Here is a 22,051-nt window from a genome sequence, read left to right on the forward strand (position 1 = left end):
ACAGCTTTCAAAAACGATAATTGGTAGTGTTCAGAGTGTCTTGGCACGCTGCATATTTCACATTAATTCAATCACAATGCATGTTGCCACAGCAGCAGAATTGCACTGCATTTCAGGGTTCCAACTCAGATGTAATGTATTTTGGAGTGCCACATGTTTATCAACATCTGCTGCATGCATGTATCTGTACTTCTGGGAACTGTAGTAGAATATTTGTCAGGATTCAGAGGAAGCCCAACGCCATTGGACAGTGGGTGAGTTGTCATCTCGGGGAACAGATTCCCACAGCCTGTTAATTACTCAGGTTGGGATATCAATGAAAGCAGAATTTAAAGGGCGTACAAAGGTTTGAATTAAGCTCAGCTGAGAACAGGTGCACCAGAATTTAAGTCCTTTCTTCAATTTTCTCTATTGCTTTATCAAGATAGCTACTAGATCCATAAATCATTGGTAATGCCAATGTGAAATTATGCCTATTTTATTGAATCCCCTATTATCAACATCATTGTGGTACCATTGACCAAGCTTGGCAGCAGGAACAAGCTAGAGGCTAGTAATTCTGAGGTGGACAGCTCACCCTCTGACTCCCCAAAGCCTGTGTACCATCCTCAAGGCACAAGTCAGGAGTGTGATGGAAAGCTTTCCACTTGCCTACATGGGTTAGTTTAAAAAAATATTCAAGAAGCTCAATATCATCCAGGATAAAGCAGCTAACTTGATTGATACCTCTATCAACCTAAAATTTCACTTCCATGGGATCCATCACCACTGACACATAGTGGTAGCAATGCATATCATCTTCACCAATGATTCGATAACAGCTAAACCCACAATCTTTACCAAGTGGAAGAAGATAGCACAACATAGGAAAACCACCACCTGTTAAATTCCCTCTGAGGCTCACACCATCCTGACATTTGAATGTTGCTGAGTCAAAACCTTGGAATTCCTTTCCAACACCAGTGTGGGTGGGCCCACACTACATGGACTGCAGGAGTTCAAGAAAAGAATTGTTATTGGGCAATAAATTCCAGATTTTCCAGCAACACAAAAGAAGAATAAACTCCACGAAATGAAAGACTACCATACCATTTGACAAAAGAGTTGATGCCCTTCGATTGGATTGGGAGGAGATTCCGAGCTTCCTTGAGCCAGATGTGCAACTCTGCCGTGGGAGGCATTCCCTGACCTAAAGCAGGATATTACAGCATCAGATAATATTTTACTCCTATCCCACTCACAACAACTCCCCTCTCTTCACCAAACATTCTGAGTGACAATTTCAATCCTTCTTGTCCCCAGTTCATGCAAAGAATAGTAACACAACCTGAATTACAAGAATCACTTAGGTTTATACAAATGACATTGATATAGTAAAATATCCAAGGAACAACTTAAAGAAGGTAAGGGGCAGAGAGATTTAGGGAGGACTTTCAAAACTTTAAGATCTTGGTAGTTGAAGGCATAACTGATAAAGGTGGCATGATTAAAAATCAGGGATGCTCAAGACAGATATTGCTGAGTTGTAGGGCTTGAGAAAAGGTGGAGACAGGAAATAGAGGAATTTGAAAGAATGGACGAGCTTTAAGATTAAGACAGAAGTCAATGTGCATCAGAAGTGATGGATGAATAAAAGTTGAATGAATTACGGAAGTGGCAATAGTTTTAGATGAGCTCATGTTTATATAGGATAGAATGAGGCATTGGAATATTCAAATCGCGAGGACATAAAGCTGAAGAAGGAAACAAATGGAATTGTGCTGGAATGAAGGGGCCTTGGTAAGACCACACTTGGAGTACTGTGTGCATATTTGGTCTCCTTACTGTGGAAGGATGTTCTGGCTATGGAGGGAATGTGTCAAAGTTAACCAAACTGATTCCTGGGATGGCAGGCCTGACATCAAGACAGACTTGATTCGTTAAGTCTACATTCATGGAGTTTAGAAGAATGAAGGGGGGGTGGATCTTAGAAACCAATAACATTTTAAACAGGATTAGACAGGGTAAATACAGCAAGATTTTCTCAATAACCAGGGAATCTAGAACAAGGGGTCACAGTCTAAGAATACGGGTAGGCCATTTTGGACTGAGATGAAGAGAAATTTCTTCACACAGAGGAAGTGATGATCCTGTGGAACTCACTGCTTCAGAAAGCAGTTGAGTCCAAAATATATTTTCAAGAGGTTAGATATAGTTCTTAGGGTTAAAGGGACAAAAGATACAGGGACAAAATGGAAACAGGAAATGGAGTTGAATGATCAGCCATAATCATATTGAATGATTGTGCAGGCTTGAGAGGTTAAATGGCCCACTCTTGCCATTACTTTAACTATGTAGTCAGCAGCTCATCTTGGCGTTAAAGATACCAAATTGTGAACAGCCTGGTTAAGCTTCAAACAGTTGCCATGGGGAAGGATATATTCAGCATCCAGGGAAATAAGTTCATTGTGGGAACCAAAGAATGAATTTATTTCTTTGGTTCATTCATCTGGTCTTCCCAGCATTGATATCAGCAACTTCAATAGGAATAATACAAAAGCAGATTTTTTTTTACATTTGAACAGAAATTAGTAAAATAATGATATCCAGAAGGGATCTGGGTTTCCTTATCCAGGAATCATAGAAAATTAACATGCTGGTATAGTAAGGAATTAGGAAAGCAGGACGATGGCTTAGCGATTAGCACTGCTGCCTCACAGCACCAGGGACCCCGGTTCAATTATGGTTTCGAGTGACTGTCTGTGTTGTGTTGACGTAAGGTTTTGATGACAACAGAACAAATGGATAATCCTTAAAAGAATAAGTTGAGTAGAATATATTTCCTGAAGTTTAGAAGAATAAAAAGCACTCTCACTGAAGTTTATAAAATTCTGGAGGAGGAGTTGACAGGGTAGTTATTGGAAAGCTGTTTCTCCTGACTTGGGAATCAAGAATTGGGATGAGAAGAATGGGTATACACTAATTCAAGATATGAAATGGCCATTTAGGACCAAGGTGTAGAAAAAATATCTTCACTTAGTAATTTCTGATTCTTTGGAATTCTCCCAAAGGTTTGTGCTTGTCAATAAACATGGTCAAGACTTAGATTAACATAGTTAAAAATCACACAACACCAGGTTATAGTCCAACAGGTTTAATTGGAAGCACACTAGCTTTCGGAGCAACGCTCCTTCATCAGATGATTGTGGAGGGCTCGATCGTAACACAGAATTTATAGCAAACATTTGCAGTGTGATGTAACTGAAATTATACAGACAATCAATTTTTCAATGCATAATTTCAGTTGCTCTGAAAGCTAGTGTGCTTCCAATTAAACCTGTTGGACTATAACCTGCTGTTGTGTGATTTTTAACTTTGTACACCCTAGTCCAACACCGGCATCTCCAAATCTATATTAACATATTTTTGGATACTGAGGAAATCTGGGATCTGGGGTTGCAGATTAGTAATGAAGTTAAGGTGGAAGATCAACCATGATATTATTTAATGGAAAAGAATATCCAAAAAGTATTTTGGCCTATTTCTGATCCCCTTTCTTTTGTTCTGATTTTAACTTCAATTTGTAACTGTAATTGTTACTGACATCATGGTTTAACATACCGTGTGCACCCGCTGGAAGGAATTTCAATGATAAGGACAGTTGACCTCTGCTGTGGATCATATTTGTTGGAGCTGCAATCTGCACAAGAGGAAATTCCATACTTTACTTCCACATCCTTAGGTGCTTATTCCTCACATGCACTATAGAAAAGGTTGGTGTAGTTCAGTCTCAGACAGAATCAGAGTTGGTATCTTGAGATCTGCAATGGGTGGATGGATTTGCAGTTTGAGAGGGGCCAGTAGCCATGATGTGGTAGGAACCAAGAACTCAATAGGGTTTCGCTGTTGTTTATTTCGTGAGCTAAGCTAAGCAGAGCTGTCACCGGTTTGATTCCTTACCAGGTCATTGCGAATTTGTGGTCAGTAGAAGGGTAATGGGAAATTTGATGAAGCAAAAAAACTTACCACAAAAATCTGTGGAAAGAAAAATCAGGACAATTCCTACACATTTACTTATTATTTTGTAGGTTGTCTGTCAACAATTTATTCACATGAACAATGAATGGATTGGAATGTAAAACCACAGGAATCAAACAAAAAGTCTTTGGCCTAATTGTACATGGTTCCAACTTAACTAAATCAAAACCCATCCACTTATGCAGAATTCAAATTGGGCTCACTTACCTCTGTTTCACTAGCCACAGCTGCTGCACAGTTTGCAAATCTTACCAGAAAGATGAATAGGATATTTAAATATTAAGGGCTGTACCTTGCCAGCTCTCAGACTGCAGAAAAGAAGGGGCAAGAAAATAGACTGAAGCTACAGTGTACTCACCACTGGGAAAATTTCAAGCGGGAGGAGAGTTGCGAGGCATCTCGGTTGCATGCATCACAGAGGTAGGCAGCCAAAATACAGAACTTGCAGGCCACTTTATGGGAATCTGACAATTTTCTGATGGTGGAGTGCCCTGCTGACACATTGGAAAGCCACCAGTTTCATAGAGAAAGTCTTTCTGCAAAAGACCTGACAGTCTTTGGAGACAGAAGATCCACAGCCCAAAAAAATCCTTGGGTCTAAAAGGCAGCCCCTGTGGCCAAAGTGATCACTATGCTTATTGAACAGAGTCAAAGCCAAACAACATATACAACTTGAATTTACAGTAAGAGTAAAAAGATAAAACTAAAGGCTTTATATCAAATGCACATAACATTTGAAATAAAACAAATGAACAGAAATCGCAAAATAAATGAAAATGTATAGTCTAATAGCCATTACATAGATATGGCTGCAGGATGACATGGATTGGGGTCGAAATCCTGAAGGGCACAGGATATAGAGAAATTAGAAAAGTAGGAAAAGGTGGAGGTATGTCTCTGACAATTATAGTATTTGCAGTTTTACTGAGAGTATATGATAGTATTATGGAGGGGGATAGTCTTTGTTCAGGAAACCAAGACATAGAAACAGTTTGGGTAGAAGGAGAAATTAGGAAAGACAAGAAGTCACTTGCGGGCACTGTAGCTATATTGGAACAGCTAGTCTAAGGGTACAATTAATTTTGAACATGTCTTCAGTTCTATTGGTGGGATGTTATTCAGGCTCAAATTCTTTGCAGTGTTCAGTGTCTTCAGTCATCCTTTGATATCATGTGGAGTGAATTAAATGACAACTGGGATCTCATGAATCGCCTGAACTGAACCATTCATTTGCAATGGCAGGAGTTTCTATGGGTAATTTAGGAGGCACAGCAGAAATTCATCCCAAATAAGAGTAAAAGATTCTAAGGGGAGGACGAGGTAACCATGGAAGACAAGAGAAGACACGGACAGCATAAAAAAAGAGAAAGCATACAATGTGGTGAAGATTAGTGGGAAGTCAGAGAATTGGGAATCCTTTAAAACCAGCAGAGGTCAACTAAAACAGCAACACGAGGGGAGAAGATAAACTATGATGGTAAGCTAGCTAGTTGTATTAAAAGAAGATTGTAAGAGCTTTTTAGATATATAAAAAGGGTGAGAGAGAAATAAGTTCAACTGCTGAAAAGGAGGATTGAGAAGTAGTAAGACAGAACAAATGCTGGTTAAAATGATTAGATAATTTGTATCAGTCTTCACGTAGGAAGGCAAAGGTAGCATACTACAACTTCAAGAGAGTCAGGGAACAGTGTTAATGTAATGACCATCACTAAGGAGAAGGTGCTGGGGAAGTAGAAAGGTCTGAAGTTTGATCAATCACACAGACAGAATGGACTAGATTCCAGGGTTCTGAAGGAGATAGTTGAGGAGATTGTGGAGGCATTGGCATTGCTTCTTCAGGATTCCATGGAATCAGGGAGGATCCCAAAGTACTGGAAAGTAGCTAAAGTAACACCCCTATTTAAGAAGGGAGGGAGGCAGAAGGTGGGAAATTACTGGATAGTCTCAATTAAAAGTTGACCTCATGTAAAAGTTGACCTCTGTTTTTGACGAAAAGTTCTGGATTTTTCCATACATTTCATGTAAAAGTCAATCCCAGTTATTCACACATAACAGACCAACATTTGAGAGTCAAGGTATTATCCTGTTCATAAATGTTATGATGAGGAATTTGTTTTGTGCTATTATGATTTGAAGCACAATTCACACCAATTTGGCATGAAAGAGTCAGGTGACAACTAACCTTGTGGAATACAGTCATATACTGAGTTGAGGTTTTGAAATTTCATTGTGTGTCTTTAATACAGAAATAGGTTCTTGATTTTTAATGGGATCAAGATTTAAGGGGGAAAAAGCAAGGGAATGGGGTTGAGAAACATATCAGCCATGATAGAACAGTAGAATAGTAGGAAAGAAGCTAGAAGAACAAAGCAAACCAGGCAGCATCAGGGGTGAAGAAGTTGGTGTTTTGGGTGTCCCCTTTCTCCAGGTCTGGGGGAGCTGCAGATAAAGGGGGTAGCAGGATAGTGTGGTGAAGTGGGGATAGGTGAAGACAGGTAGAGGGTATAACCTGGTTTGGGGTGGGGGGGGGAAAAGAGGGTTGGTGGCGGGGGGGAGCAGTGGGACAAACCCAGGATGGTCAAAGAGAACAGTCCTTGCAGAAGGCAGAAAGGGGTGGGGAGGGGAACATGTTCTTGGTGTTTGGGTCTAGTTGGAGTTAGCAGAAGTGTTTAAGGATGATGCGTTGGATGCGGAGACGGGGGGGGGGGGGGGAGGTGGTAGGTGAGGACAAGGGGAGGGATCTCTGTCATTATTGCGTGGGAGCGGGGGTTAGAGCAGTCGAACGGGGAGTGTTGGTGGTGTGGAGGAAGGCTGTCTGGAGGACGGAGAGAGGAAAAGCACATTGATCAAAATAGGTAGATATGTGGAATGCTTGCAAGTGGAATGTCTCCTTGTCCAAACATATGCATCTTCTGCGGCTCCACAAAGGCTGCCTTACTGATCTTTGAGGGAGCTGAAAATGTGTTGCTGGAAAAGCACAGCAGATCAGGCAGCATCCAAGGAGCAGGAGAATCGACGTTTCGGATATGAGCCCTTCTTCATCTTTGAGGGACCCCATTCTCTCGCTTGTTACCTTTTTGTCCTTAATGTATTTATATAAACCCTTTGCATTCTTCTTAACCCTATTTGCCAAAGCTATCTCATGTCCCTTTTTTTCCCTCCCGATTTCTCTCTTAAGTATACTCCTACTGTCTTTATACTCTAAGGATTCACTTGATCTATCCTGTCTATACCTGACAAAAGCTTCCTTCTTTTTCTTAACCAAACCCTCAATTTCTTTAGTCATCCAGCATTCCCTATACCTACCAGTCTTCCCTTTCACCCTGACAGGAATATACTTTCTCTGGATTCTCATCATCTCATTTCTGAAGGCTTCCTATTTTCCAGCCCTCCCTTTACCTGTGAACATTTTGTTTCAATATTATGTAATTGTGTGAATTCATACTGAGAGATTGAACAATGAAGTAGCAAGTACATTGGAATGTCATTGTCTTCCTCATTCCCCATTCTCCACTCGACCCAGTGTGACATATTCAGAGTAAAAACACAGGAAATTGGGTATGGGTAATCAAGATGGAGGGTCGTTCACCACTGCAGGAAAATCAGAGGTCATTTTGAAATAGTGAGCTAACTTCACTAATATAACTGATGAATGTGACAAGTCATAAATGAGTATAAATCAAGTATCAAGTTATTTTTCCATATTTTAAATTAATTCCATTCACTTTGTACACTTTAATCAACTGTGTAATATGTCACCATGGAATATAAACATTTATTGTTATTTAACATATGGTTTCAGCATCAGTCACTGCCAGAATATTATACTTCATTCCTGCTCTTTTTGAGGGAACTGCTTTTATTGCAACCAATGGCTGTTTTCCAATCCTTTAAATGTAAAAATTGCTGCATAAATGTGTAATGGTACAGTATTCATTTACTGAGTATGTGCAGGATAGTTACAACATCTTACATGTGGCTGCAGGATGTAGGACGTCGGTTTGATATTGCTCCAATCCCATGATTCCAATTGGATCTCCACCTCTCCCATGAAGAGATTGCGGCCAAAGTGATCACTGTGCCACACGGACAGGTTCAGAGTTCGACTCTGCAGTTCCACTTTTTCTATTTTGTACTTTAACAGAAAAAAAGAATAACTTATGAGGAGAGGGTGAGTGAAGGTACTGTCCCAATAATATACACAGTACAAGTCTTAGCAGATAAATGCAATACAGTCAGAATGGAGTGATGAATTTCGAATTAGTACTGTGCCAAAGAATGAAATGCCAGTGTGTGTATAGTTACAGGAGCTTCTACCATGACCCTGGATCTGTCATGGTTTATGTTCACGTATTGGTGGTAAGATATGTTTGATGTGTAACTGTCAAAGGATAAATGGAATAGGTTTGTGTGTGTTAGGATATTATGGCATATGTAGGTGTGTATCAAGGAATATATATTGTGTCACATATCTGGAGTATTTATAATATATTGTGAGGCATAGACTTACATTTACATATTGGGTGTATTTGTATCAAGGTAGCTCAGTGTAATCACCATGTAAACGAACAGAGCTTAAAAATGTGTTGTTGGAAAAGTGTAGCAGGTCAGGCAGCATCAAAGGAGCAGGAGAATCGACGTTTCGGGCATAAGCCCGTCTTCAGGAATCCTGAAGAAGGGCTTATACCCAAAACATAGATTCTCCTTTGCTGCCTGATCAGCTGCGCTTTTCCAGCAACACATTTTTAAGCTCTGATCTCCAGCATTTGCAGTCCTCATTTTCTCCATGTAAACAAACAGGTCAGTCTCATATGTGGCAGTATACTTATTTGATGTACACACTAACAATGATAATTTGGATTTATACAGTCCCCTTAACATAAACAAAATGAAAAAGTGTACTTAAAAAGGAGCATTGTAAAACAGTAGGTAACAAAAGCAAAGACATTGTATTGTGCTGAGAAGTTAGGCATGTTGCCAAAGTGTTTCAACTTGTATTTAGACAGATGCAAGAATGTAAAATTGCAAAATAGTCATAATTTTTTACTGTGGGTGAAAAGGAGTGCAGATTAGTTGGCAAACTTGTATTATTGGCTTGTTTATATCACTTCCTGATTCCCTCTGGCTATCATTACCTAAAAGGTTGCCCTCCAATGCTGCCGAATCCTTTTGCTTTGTAAGTCTACATTTCCCCTCACCAGAACTCCACCTCACATCTGAAATAAGTAGTTTAAAGCATTACCACAATGGTAAAAAGAAAGATGAATAGATATTATCTTATAGTCATTCCAGAGACATGGTTACAAGGGGATCAGACTGGGAACTAAATATTCAGGGATATGTCACTTTTCAAAAGGACAAGCGAAAAGGAAAGGGTGGTGGGTAGGGTAGAACCTTGATTAGTAATGGATTGAACAGTTAGAATTGTAGGAAAAAATCTTGAATCAAAGATGTAGAATCCATTTCAGCGAAAGCAATAAATTACAAGGAGGAGAGGTATACACAGATGAAGTAGTTTATAGGCCTTCTAACAGTAGCTATTCAGTGGGACTGAATATAAATCAGAAGATAATGAGGGCATGTAACAAAAGACAGTACATTGATCTTGGGTGACTTCAATCTTCATTCTTAATGTAGATTGAGAAAATTAGCAAAAGGTAGCTTAAAGGAAGATTTAATAGAATACCCTGAATTCAGGATAGTTTTCGTGAACAACACAATCAGGGATGAGGTGATTTTCAATCTGGCAATATATAATGAAGCAGATTTAATAAATGATTTCAGAAGAAAAGATACCCTAGGTAACAGTGACTATAATATTCATAACCAATTTAGATTCAGACAGAGAAAGACAGACAGACAAAGATAGAGAAAGAGAGACAGACAGAGAAACTTGGGTCAGAAACAAGTGTGTTAAACTTTAGTAAGGATAAATTAGAAATGAATGAATGAAGGCAGAGTTGGCTAAAGTGGACTAGGAAAAGGGTGGAGCAGAAAATAGGTCTGATGAACAATGGTAGATATTTAAGAAAACAGTTCATGACTCACAGAAAAGAAATATCCCAGTGAAGGTTTCTAGGAAGGGAATAAATCAACCATGCTTACCCAAGAAAGGCAAGGACAGTATCTTATTGAAAGAAAAAAAAAGACAAAGTACCAAAATTAATGGCATGCCAAACTAACAAAAGATGGCCAAAAGAAAAATGTATGAACTAGCATTAATATAAAAATCAGACTGTAAAAGCTTCTTTGAATATGAAAGAGTAAGAGAAAGGCTAAAATGAACATAGGCCCTTAGAGATGAGACTGAGGAAATACTTTGCAATCTTCATGGTAAGGACATTAATAGCAGTTATAAAAATGCCAAACAAGTGGCAAGCAGAGGGGAGGAAATAAATACAGTAACTATCAATAGAGAAAATGTACCAGTGAAACTAAATGCGCAATTCCCTGGATTTGCTAGGTTGCATCCTAGGATAATAAAAGGAAGTAACTACAGAGTAAGTGAATACATTATAAATCTTTCAAGAGTCCTTGGATTCTGGAAAAGTCCTAATGACAGGAAAACTAACAATGTAACACACTTATTCAACTAGGGAAAGAGCCCAAAACAAGCCCCAAGAAATATAGGCCTTAAATGTCTATTATTGGGAAAATGCTATGTCTATTATAAAGAATATAGTAATAGACCATTTAGAAATGCACAATATCATAAAGCAGAGTCAGCAGGATGTTTTTAAATATATTTAGTCATTCTGTGGATATCACTAGATGGTCAGCATTTATTGTCTATACCTAGTTGCCCGAGAAAAGGTGGTGGTGGTGGTGACCAGCCTTCTTGAATAGCTGCAGTACACCTGCTGGGAGTTGACCCACAATGCCAATAGGGAAGGAATTCCAGGATTTTGACATGGTGACAGTGAAGGAACGGCAATATGTTACCAAATCAGTATGGTGAGTGGCTTGGAAGGGAACTTGAAGTTGGTGTTCCCATAAATCTGCTGCCTTTGCCTTTCAGGATGGAAATGGTCGTGTGTTTGGAAGGTGCTGTTTGAGGGTATTTGGTGAATTTTGGGAGTCATCTTGTAGATAGTACACTGCTGCGACTTAATATCAGTTGTGAAGGGAATGGATGCTTGCAGTGTTCGTCAAGTGGGTTGCTTTGTCCTCAATGGTGTCAAGCTTCCAGAGTGTTGTTGGGGCTCATCTAGACAAGTGGGAGTATTCCATAACACTCCTGACTTGTGCCTTGTAGATGGGGGATAGACCTTTGGAAGTCAGGAGGTGAGTTATTTACCACAATATTCCTAGGCTCTGACCTGCCCTTATAAACACTGTTTATGTCATCGGTCCAGTTGAGTTTCTGGTCAATGATAACCCAAAGCATGTTGATACAGGGGGATTCAGTGATGATAACATCACTAAGTGTCAAGGGGCGTTGGATAGATTTTCTCTTACTGTTGATGGTCATAGCCTCGCATTTGTGTGGCGCAAATGTTACTTATTACTTGTCAGCCCAAGCATGGATATTGTCCAGATCTTGTTGCAATTGAACATGGACTGCTTCAGTATCTGAGGAACTGTGAATGGTGCTGAACATGTTTGCCAATGATAACACCATCCCATTTCTGATCTTATGGTGGAGGGAAGGTCATTGATGATGCAGCTAAAGATGGTTGAATAAACATATGGATGATAATGGAATAGTATAGGTTAGATGGGCTTTAGATAGGTTTCACAGGTTGGTGCAACATCAAGAGCAGGAGGGCCTGTACTGTGCTGTATGGATATGGTTGGACCTAGGACATGCTACAGGAAGGATAGAAAGGAAGACGAGAGGAGGGGGAGTGGCAATTTTGATAAGGGACAGCATGACCCATGGGCTCACCGAGCTCCGGACTCATAGCAGAAGCAGTAATGCAAAGGTTAGAAAAAACAGTTTAACGTAATTACAACCCAAACTCTGGGTCAGATACGTGGACAACACCTTTGTAATCATTAAAAACACAGAAATAGAGAACACACACCAGATCATCAACGCCACACTCACAGGAATCCGATTCACGAGAGAGGAAGAAAAGGACAACCAGCTCCCATTCCTAGACGTGATGGTACAGAGAACACCGAATGGAGAATTCACCACGAAGGTATACAGAAAAGCCACACCCACAGACCAAGTCCTGAACTATGAAAGCAACCACCCCAACACACACAAACGAAGTTGCATCAGGACAGTATTCAAAAGGGCCACAACACACTGCAGCACACCAGAACTACAAAAAGAGGACGAAGAACACCTATACAAGGTATTCACCAAAAACGGATACCCACGCAATTTCATCAACAGATGCCTAAGGGAAAGACAACGAAATTAGGACATGCCACAACCCAAAGGACTGGCCACACTACCATACATCAGGAGCGTTTCTGAACTGACAGCCAGACTGCTGCGACCACTAGGACTCATAACAGCACACAAACCAACAGCCACTCTCAGACAACAACTCACCAGGACAAAGGACCTGATACCCTGCATGAGCAAAACCAACGTATGTACAAAATTCCAAGCAAGGACTGCACAAAACACTACATAGGACAAACAGGAAGACAGCTAACAATCCACATCCATGAACACCAACTAGCCACGAAACGACACGACCAGCTAGCCTTAGTAGCCATACACTCAAATGACAAACAACTTGAATTTGATTGAGACAACACCACTATTATAGGGCAAGCCAAACAGAGAACAGACAGGGAATTCCTAGAGGCATGGCACTTATCCACAAATTCTATCAACAGACACATCCACCTTGACCCTATATACCGGCCACTGCAGCGGACAGCAACTGACAACCAGAAGCGGCAGATTCAAACCACTATAAATGCCAGAGGAATCAGCACAGAAGCGCTTCACAGGAGGCTCCCAAGCACTGAGGATGTCACCTAGAAAGGGGATGAAACGTTTGCAACAAAAACTCCCAGCTCGGCGATCAGAACCACAACAACAGGACAGTATTACAGCTGTGCTGAGGGAGGATATTCCCGGAAATACATCCAGGGAACTTATTTGTATTTTGGACCCCCCCAATAGTCAGAAGGAAATTGAAAAATTGAGATCGATCTGAGATGGGTACAGCAGAGAACAGAAGTGAGTCAAACAAACAAACAAACAAACAAACAAGTCAGGGCAGGCAGGGACAAGGTAGGACTAATAAATTAAACTACATTTATTTCAATGCAAGGAGCTTAACAGGGAAGGCAGATGAACTCAGGGCATGGTTAGGAACATGGGACTGGGATATCATAACAATTACAGAAACATGGCTCAGGGATGGGCAGGAATGGCAGCTTAATATTCCAGGACACAAATGCTACGGGAAGGATAGAAAGGGAGGCAAGAGAGGAGGGGGAGTGGCATTTTTGATAAGGGACAGTATTACAGCTGTGCCGAGGGAGGATATGCACGGAAATACATCCAGGGAAGTTATTTGCGTGGAACTGAGAAATAAGAAGGGGATGATCACCTTATTGGGATTGTATTTTGGACCCCCCCCCCCCAATAGTCAGAGGGAAATTGAAAAACAAACTTGTAAGGAGATTTCAGCTATCTGTAAGAATAATAAGGTAGTTATTAGATTACTTACAGTGTGGAAACAGGCCCTTCAGCCCAACAAGTCCACACCGGCCCGCCGAAGCGCAACCCACCCACACCCCTACATTAACCCCTTACTTAACACTATGGACAATTTAGCATGGCCAATTCACCTGACCCGCGCATCTTTGGAGTGTGGGAGGAAACCGGAGCACCCGGAGGAAACCCACGCAGACACGGGGAGAATGTGCAAACTCCACACAGTCAGTCAGTCACTTGAGGTGGGAATTGAACCCAGGTCGCTGGTGCTGTGAGGCAGCAGTGCTAACCACTGTGCCACCGTGCCGCCCATGGTAGGGGATTTTGACAAACATTGACTGGGACTGCCATAGTGTTAAAGGTTTAGATGGAGAGGAATTTCTTAAGTGAGTACAAGACAATTTTCTGATTCAGTATGTGGATGTACCTACTAGAGAAGGTGCAAAACTGGACCTACTCTTGGGAAATAAGGCAGGGCAGGTGACTGAGGTGTCAGTGGGGGAGCACTTTGGGGCCAGTGACCATAATTCCATTTGTTTTAAAATAGTGATGGAAAACGATAGAACAGTTCTAAAAGTTGAAGTTCTAAATTGGAGAAATGCCAATTTTGACGGTATTAGGCAAGAACATTTGAAAGCTGATTGGAGGTAGATGTTCGCAGGTAACGGGACGGCTGGAAAATGGGAAGCCTTCAGAAAGGAAATAACAAGAATCCAGAGAAAGTATATTCCTGTCAGGGTGAAAGGGAAGGCTGGTAGGTATAGGGAATGCTGGATGATGAAAGAAATTGAGGGTTTGGTTAAGAAAAAGAAGGAAGCATATGTAAGTTATAGACAGGATAGATAGAGTGAATCCTTAGAAGAGTATAAAGGAAGTAGGAGTATACTTAAGAGGGAAATCAGGAGGGCAAAACGGGGACATGAGATAGCTTTGGAAAATAGAATTAAGGAGAATCCAAAGGGTTTTTACAAATATATTAAGGACAAAAGGGTAACTACGGAGAGAATAGGGCCCCTCAAAGATCAGCAAGGCGACCTTTGTGTGGAGCCACAGAAAATGGGGGAGATACTAAATGAATATTTTGCATCAGTATTTACTGTGGAAAAGGACATGGAAGATATGGACTGTAGGGAAATAGATGGTGACATCTTGCAAAATGTTCAGATCACAGAAGAGTAAGTGCTGGATGTCTTGAAATGGTTAAAGGTGGATAAATCCCCAGGACCTGATCAGGTGTACCCGAGAACTCTGTGGGAAGCTAGAGAAGTGATTGTTGGGCCTCTTGCTGAGATATTTGTATCATCGATAGTCACAGGTGAGGTGCCAGAAGACTGGAGGTTGGCAAACATGGTGCCACTGTTTAAGAAGGGCAGTAAAGACAAGCCAGGGAACTATAGAGTGGTGGGCAAGTTGTTGGAGGGAATCCTGAGGGATAGGATGTACATGTATTTGGAAAGGCAAGGACTGATTAGGGATAGTCAACATGGTTTGTGCGTGGGAACCATGTTTCACAAACTTGATTGAGTTTTTTTGAAGAAGTACCAAAGAAGATTGAGGAGGGCAGAGTAGTAGATGTGATCTATATGGACTTCAGTAAGGCGTTCGACAAGGTTCCCCATGGGAGACTGATTAGCAAGGTTAGAGCTCAGGAAATACAGGGAGAACTAGCCATTTGGATACAGAACTGGCTCAAAGGTAGAAGACAGAGGGTGATGGTGGAGGGTTGTTTTTCAGACTGGTGAATCGGTGCTGGGTCCTCTACTTTTTGTCATTTACATAAATAATTTGGATGCACGCATAAGAGGTACGGTCAGTAAGTTTGCAGATGATACCAAAATTGGACGTGTAGTGGACACCAAAGTGGATTACCTCAGATTACAACAGGATCTGGACCAGATGGGCCAATGGGCTGAGAAGTGGCAGATGGAGTTTAATTCAGATAAATGTGAGGTGCTGCATTTTGGGAAAGCAAATCTTAGCAGGACTTATATACTTAATGGTAAGATCCGAGGGAGTGTAGGTTCATAGCTCCCTGAAAGTGGAGTCGTAGGTAGATAGGATAGTGAAGAAGGCATTTGGTATGCTTTCCTTTATTGGTCAGAGTATGGAGTACAGGAGTTGGGAGGTCATGTTGCGGCTGTACAGGACATTGGTTAGGCCATTGTTGGAACATTGCGTGCAATTCTGGTCTCCTTCCTATCAGAAAGATGTTGTGAAACTTGAAAGGGTTCAGAAAAGATTTAAGGATGTTGCCAGGGTTGGAGGATTTGAGCCACAGGGAGAAGCTGAACAGGATGGGGCTGTTTTCCCTGGAGCGTCAGAGGCTGAGGGTTGACCTTTGAGGTTTTCAAAATTATGAGGGGCATGGATAGGGTAAATAGACAAAGTCTTTTCCTTGGGGTCGGGGAGTCCAGAACTAGAGGGCATAGGTTTAGGGTGAGAGGGGAAAGATATAAAAAGGGGCAACTTTTTCACACAGAGGGTGATACGTGTATGGAATGAGCTGCCAGAGGATGTGGTGGAGGCTGGTACAATTGCAACATTTAAGAGGCATTTGGATGGGTATATGAATAGGAAGGGTATTGGAGGGATATGGACCGGGTGCTGGCAGGTGGGACTAGATTGGGTTGGGATATCTGGTCGGAATGGACAGGTTGGACCAAAGGTTCTGTTTCCATGCTGTACATCTCTATGACTCTATGACACTACCCTGAGGAACTTCTGCAGTGATGTCCTGCAGCTAAGATGCCTGACCATTACAACCATGACCAGTTCCCTACATGTCAGGTATGACTCCAACCACTGAGAGTTTCTCACCTGATACTCATGGATTCCACTTTTGCTAGGGCTCCTTGACATCACACTCCGTTGACTACAGTCTTGATGTCAAGGACTGTCACTCTCACCTCACCTCTGGAATTGAGCTCTTTGTCCATGTTTGAACCAAGGCTGTAATGAGGTCAGGAGCTGAGTGGCAGAATGCTCACTGGGCATCACTGTGCAGGTTATTGCTGAGCAGGTATTGCTTTGTAGCACAGTTGATGATACCTTCCTTCACTTTACTGATAATGGAGTAGACTGATGGGGCTGTAATTGACCGGGTTAGATTTGTCCTCCTTTTTACGTACAGGACATATCTGGTAAGGGTAAATCATGCCTGATAAACTTAGTAGAATTCTTTGAAGATGTAACAAGCAGGATAGATAAAGGTTTACCAGTAGATGCAATATATTTGGATTTTTAAAAAGCATTTAGTAAAAGGTACAGCACATGCAATTATTTATTAAGAAAAGAGATTATGAAGTTGGGGGTATGGATAGAGGATTCGCTAAATAACAGAAAACAGTATGTTCAGGAAAAGGGAATATCTTCAGATGGCAATCTGTAACTAGTGGAGGAGCCACAATTATCAATGATGGGGCCACAATTATTTAAAACACATATTAGTGACCTGGAGGAAGAAAGTGAATGTACAGCTGCCAAGTTTGCACATGAACAGGAGGCTAGAAGAACACAGCAAGCCAGGCAGCATCAGAAAGTGGAGAAATCATGTTTTGGATGTAACCCTTCTTCAGGACTGATGGTGGGTTTAAAAATGAGCTGCAGATAAAGGGAGGCGGGGGAGGGGGTGGAGTGATTAGGTAGGGATAGGTGAACATAGATTGAAGGTATGACCTGGTTTGTTGATGGGAGGAATGAATCCGGTTGGTAGCTGGAAGGAAGGGTCAAATCAAAGAAATGGAAGAGAGAGGGAGGGGCTGGAAAGGGTCAGAAGATGCAAAGGGAGGTTATTTGAAACTGGAGAACTCAATGTGAGTCCTTTGGGCTATATGCTGTCCAGGTGTAAGATGAGGTGTTGTTCCTCTAATTTGTGGTCTGATTCACTGTGGCAATGGGTGAGACAGAGGATGGTCATGTCGAAACTTGGAGGAACACCACCTCAATGTCTGCCTGAGCAGCCTACAGCCTAGAGGACTCAACATTGAATAACAATAACTTTCCTTCCCATCTTCTGACTCCCTTTCCAGCCACTCACCCTCCCTTCCATTCCTTTTACCAACCTTCCTTTCATCTACCAACAGGATTCATTCCTCCCATTGACCAACCAGGTTGTACTCTCTACCTGTATTCACCTATCACTACCTCACCACTCTGCACCTCTCCCTACCCAACTCTCCCCCACATCCCCTTCTGTCTACAGCTTCCCTACTACCCATCCCCAGTACCGGGGAAGGGTTACGTCCAAAATGTTGACTTTTCCACCTCATGATGCTGCCTGTCTACCTTGGTTTAGAGATTAAAAAAACTGCAGATGCTATAAATTGGCAGATGACAAAGTTGAGTGGGAAGGCAAGAGGTGAGGATGACTTAGAATTAAAAGTGGGATGCAGGCAAGTTAAATGAGTGGATGAAAACTGGCAGATAGAAAATAATGTGGGAAAATGTGAGGTTACAACATTGGCAGGAAGAATAAAGGAACTAAAAAGTTCTGAAACAGAGGAAGTCTGCAGAAAACAGCATTGCAGATGGATTTGGGGGTCCTTGTGCAAGTATCACAAAACTCACATTCAAGTTCAGTGGCTAATAGGGAAGGCAGATGGAATGTTAGTTTTCTTTTTAAAAGGAATAGAGTATAAAAGTAGGGCATGCTAAAACTATACATGCACATCACACTACACCTAGAAGACTGATCAATTCAGATCCTCGTATCTTAAGATAGATGAACTGGCACTGGAAATAGGCAAAAGAATATTTACTAGGTTGTTGTAAGGTATTTCTTATGGAGAGAGGCTGAGTAGGTTGCACCTGTTGGAGAGATTTGCCATGATCTCATTGAATGGCTTGTCAGATTTGACAGGCCAAATGGACTATTTCTATTCCTATCTCATATGGTCTTATGGATTAACTTGTTCAACAATAGGAATATTTTCAAGTCTTGTGACTTTTTTAATTACCAGAAGACATGGGAAGCTTATAGTTCTTGTTCCTGCCTCCATGGCAACTTCTTGGCAAAACAGAGTTGATTTGTTTCTTCTATGATACCAGTTGTTTTGATCATTTGAAATATGATATTCTTGTGCTTGACCTGATCAGATCAAAGTATAAAAGCTTTGACTAAATGGCTCTGTTCACACTATATTCAAAGTTTGTTTTCCCAAACGGCAAGAATGAAATATTTCAGTAGTTATTGAGTTGAGGCAAGGCAGAATGTGGTGATGTCATGGAGGTGGAATTGGTGGTCTTGGTGCTTGAATAAAGATATATGCCATGTAGTGTTTCGGTATCAATATGATGAATATGTCAGGGTGTGTTAATTATATATCTTGTAAATGTCATAGACTGTTTTACTAACAGATGTATAAAAATTAAGACACCTAACTTATCTCACCTCTAATTTCTCATTGAATGTAGGATTCAACGTTTTTTTCTTCACTGAGGTTTTACGTTTGCTTCGGGATGATTTGTCTGGGAGAAGATAGCTCTTCACATAGCTGTTAAGTGATCAAGTTCATAAAATCACTAAGTACTGTAGCCAGAATATTTAAAACAAAATAAACCACCCGGTGTTTCACATACACACTTGGACATGGACACAGTCACACGGCGATTTTTGAACCAAATACAGTTCCACTTTGTCACAATGTGGGTCCCACCATCTCAATGGTGTCAAGGTATCTGTGGAAATCAGTACATTTTTGTAAAAGTTACATTTTTCCAAAGATTTTGTACTTACGGGTCAGAACGATTTTTCTTGACTCCAGCAAGATCATCACATTGCAAAACGAGAATGTGGAACTCATGAGTTTTCTCATCATAATGCAGGGAGAAAGTGATACTACCTCTCACATCAACACTTCCAAAATCAGCATTGCTGTACAAACTCATCATACTGCTGCTGAGCTACAAGATAGAATACACAGTATCAGTTAGTGAAGCATCTGTTGTATTCCTTACCAAGACTTCAGGGCAAAAAAGATTTGTGCAAAAATGGATCCTATTACTACCATAAACATTTTGCACGATGAAGGAGCCTAGTGTCTACATTTTCTTGCTCCCATCCAGCAGCTGAATACCAGCAACTCAAGTGGTTGCAGCATAAATGGCAAACTCTGCCTGTCTCATGTGTGACATTAAGTCAGTTGTCTTCTTTGAATTTGAAACTGCTATTGGATGGCAAGTTTTCTGATACCAAATGGTGTACGTATGAGGAATGTCATCAGCCTAAACAGCTTCAACCAGAAGGGTTATGAGACAATTACACCCACCTAAATGATGCATGTGCTTTCCAAAGTGGACTTTGTGGAGAGAATCTGCAATTGAATTCAACTACTATACACAAATATGATTTTCAGCAGAGCTTGAAAATCGGAAGATATTCTGATAAAATCAAGAATCAAGCAAAGCTGTTATCTCTCTCAAGACTTGTATCAAATCTTTTTGCTGAGTTCATTAAGAAGGGTTCATAAAGGAGCAATAATCCTAGGCATTGGACACATTCCGTTTAAGGCCTCCTTTTACAAAGAAGGCATCACTTTAATGTGCTCAGAATTGCTTTTGGTCCACAAGTTGAGAAGCATCTATTGGCCTGAGATAGAGTAAATCATAACAAAAGTAAGGCCATCTTCTTGGAAACTTGGCCTATCGATCCTTTGTCTCCGTCACTATCAGATCAAGCTGTCAGAGTGTGCTGGGAATATGATTTGGAGGGCCTGTAGCATGCATCAAGAATAAGGAGGTGTACATAACTGAAGTCAAGTAGAAACTGGGAATATGGGAGTGATGGTCCCTCTTGGAACCCAATCAACTCTTGCAAGTTACTGTTAGTACTTTTGATCATGGTGCAAGACCCATTCTTGAATTCTGTGTGATGACAATTATCCAAGCTTTTCTTCCAGTTTGCCTAGAGATTGAAAATGGACTTTGCCCACAGAGACATGAAACACAAAACTTCAGCTGAAGAGGAAACAATGTATCCAATATCACCCTCACCAATTGCCATCTTTGTGTATGGTTGCTTTATTGGAACAGGATAACCAAATGATAAAATGTTCTAAAGTTCTATTGTTCTCAAACTCAAAAAAACATTGTCTGCCATGGAGCATTCTATTCAGTCAGACTATGCCAAAATCATGTCATTCATAGAAAAACTTGTGTGAGAAACAACTGTGATGCTAAACCAATCAGATAGTGACCTATACACAATGTCCTTGATGCACTTTGAAAAGGGATATGAGGAGTTCTGTCTGATGATTCCCCAAGTAGATGGTTAACATCAGATACCTCTGGAATGGAGAACAGATGGTCACTTCTCTTTTTGAAATGTACATTTGCAAAGAATAAAAACTTGTGGTGATTTTTTTTTGGTGAAAGTCCATCCTAAATGGCTTCATAACACATAATTCTGTGAAATGCTTTGAAATGTATACAAAAATCAAATCAACTCATCTGTGGTCTGCTCAGAACTTGTTCCTATTTCAAAGTGAGAAGCAGTCTCTGACTGGTACATTCCAAACTTCAGGACTAGAGGATGTATTAATGCTTGATGCAGCCTTTGCAAAGGTTCTATGAAGAAAGGCTGCAGTTTAAGGGCCCCCACCATTGTACACCCCTAGTGTCAGATTGGTCTGGTTTTACACAGGAGAAAAACAAATGTAGTGCAAATGTAGATGTAATCTGCATTATAGGTAGTGTCAGGCACTCAAGACTACCACGTACTATTGTCAAATGGACTTGTATTGCAACATGTGAACTGCCATATTTGAACTGTACTGTAATGATTATACAATAGGCCCTCCAGCAGCTACAGAGACATTGAGGAACAAATTTGTTGGCAGATAATGGAAAGATGCAATCAACACAGAATGGTCCTAGTGGGTGATTTGAGTTTACCCAATATTGACTGGGCCTCCCTTAGATCAATAGGCTTAGACAGGGCAGAATTTGTTAAATGCATCCAAGAGGGTTTCTTGAAACAGTATGTGGATAGTCCAACTAGAGGAGGGGCCATATTAGACCTTATACTGGCTAATGGGCCTGGCCACAAACATTCAGTCCTGCCATCACTGATTTGTAGCAGCAGTAAATCATCTACAAAGTACCTTGCAGAAACTCACCAAGGCTCCTGATACAGCACCTTCCAAATCCACTATTACTACTATGTGGAAGAAGGGCAGCAAATACATGGGAACAGTCATCATTTGCAAACCTCCTCCAATTCACACACAAGTTGATTTGTAACTGCACTGCTGTTCCTTCACTGTCACTGAGTTAATATTTTGGAATCCCCTTGCTAATAGCTCTGTGGGTATACTTGAACCACTTGGACTGCAGTAGTTCAAGAATGCAGCTCACCACTACCTTCAAGGGCAATTAAGGATGGGCAATACACCCACATCCCAT

At 41.0% G+C, this 22,051-nt stretch overlaps 1 protein-coding gene across 2 annotated transcripts in view; it reads right to left on the reverse strand.

The window, feature by feature from the left end:
• LOC132829900 (synaptotagmin-like protein 1) overlaps positions 1-22,051 on the reverse strand; it is an 84,918-nt gene that overhangs the window by 10,458 nt on the left and 52,409 nt on the right. For both annotated transcript variants that reach the window (XM_060847307.1, XM_060847306.1), the window contains 5 exons: positions 19,386-19,552; positions 19,041-19,143; positions 7,991-8,152; positions 3,601-3,679; positions 1,090-1,189 (listed from right to left, as the gene is read on the reverse strand). In XM_060847307.1, coding sequence (XP_060703290.1) covers positions 1,090-1,189; positions 3,601-3,679; positions 7,991-8,152; positions 19,041-19,143; positions 19,386-19,552 — 611 coding nt within the window. The remainder of the gene's footprint in view (positions 1-1,089; positions 1,190-3,600; positions 3,680-7,990; positions 8,153-19,040; positions 19,144-19,385; positions 19,553-22,051) is intronic.

This window comes from Hemiscyllium ocellatum, chromosome 30 (assembly GCF_020745735.1).
Source record: "Hemiscyllium ocellatum isolate sHemOce1 chromosome 30, sHemOce1.pat.X.cur, whole genome shotgun sequence".
Lineage (NCBI taxonomy): Eukaryota > Metazoa > Chordata > Chondrichthyes > Orectolobiformes > Hemiscylliidae > Hemiscyllium > Hemiscyllium ocellatum.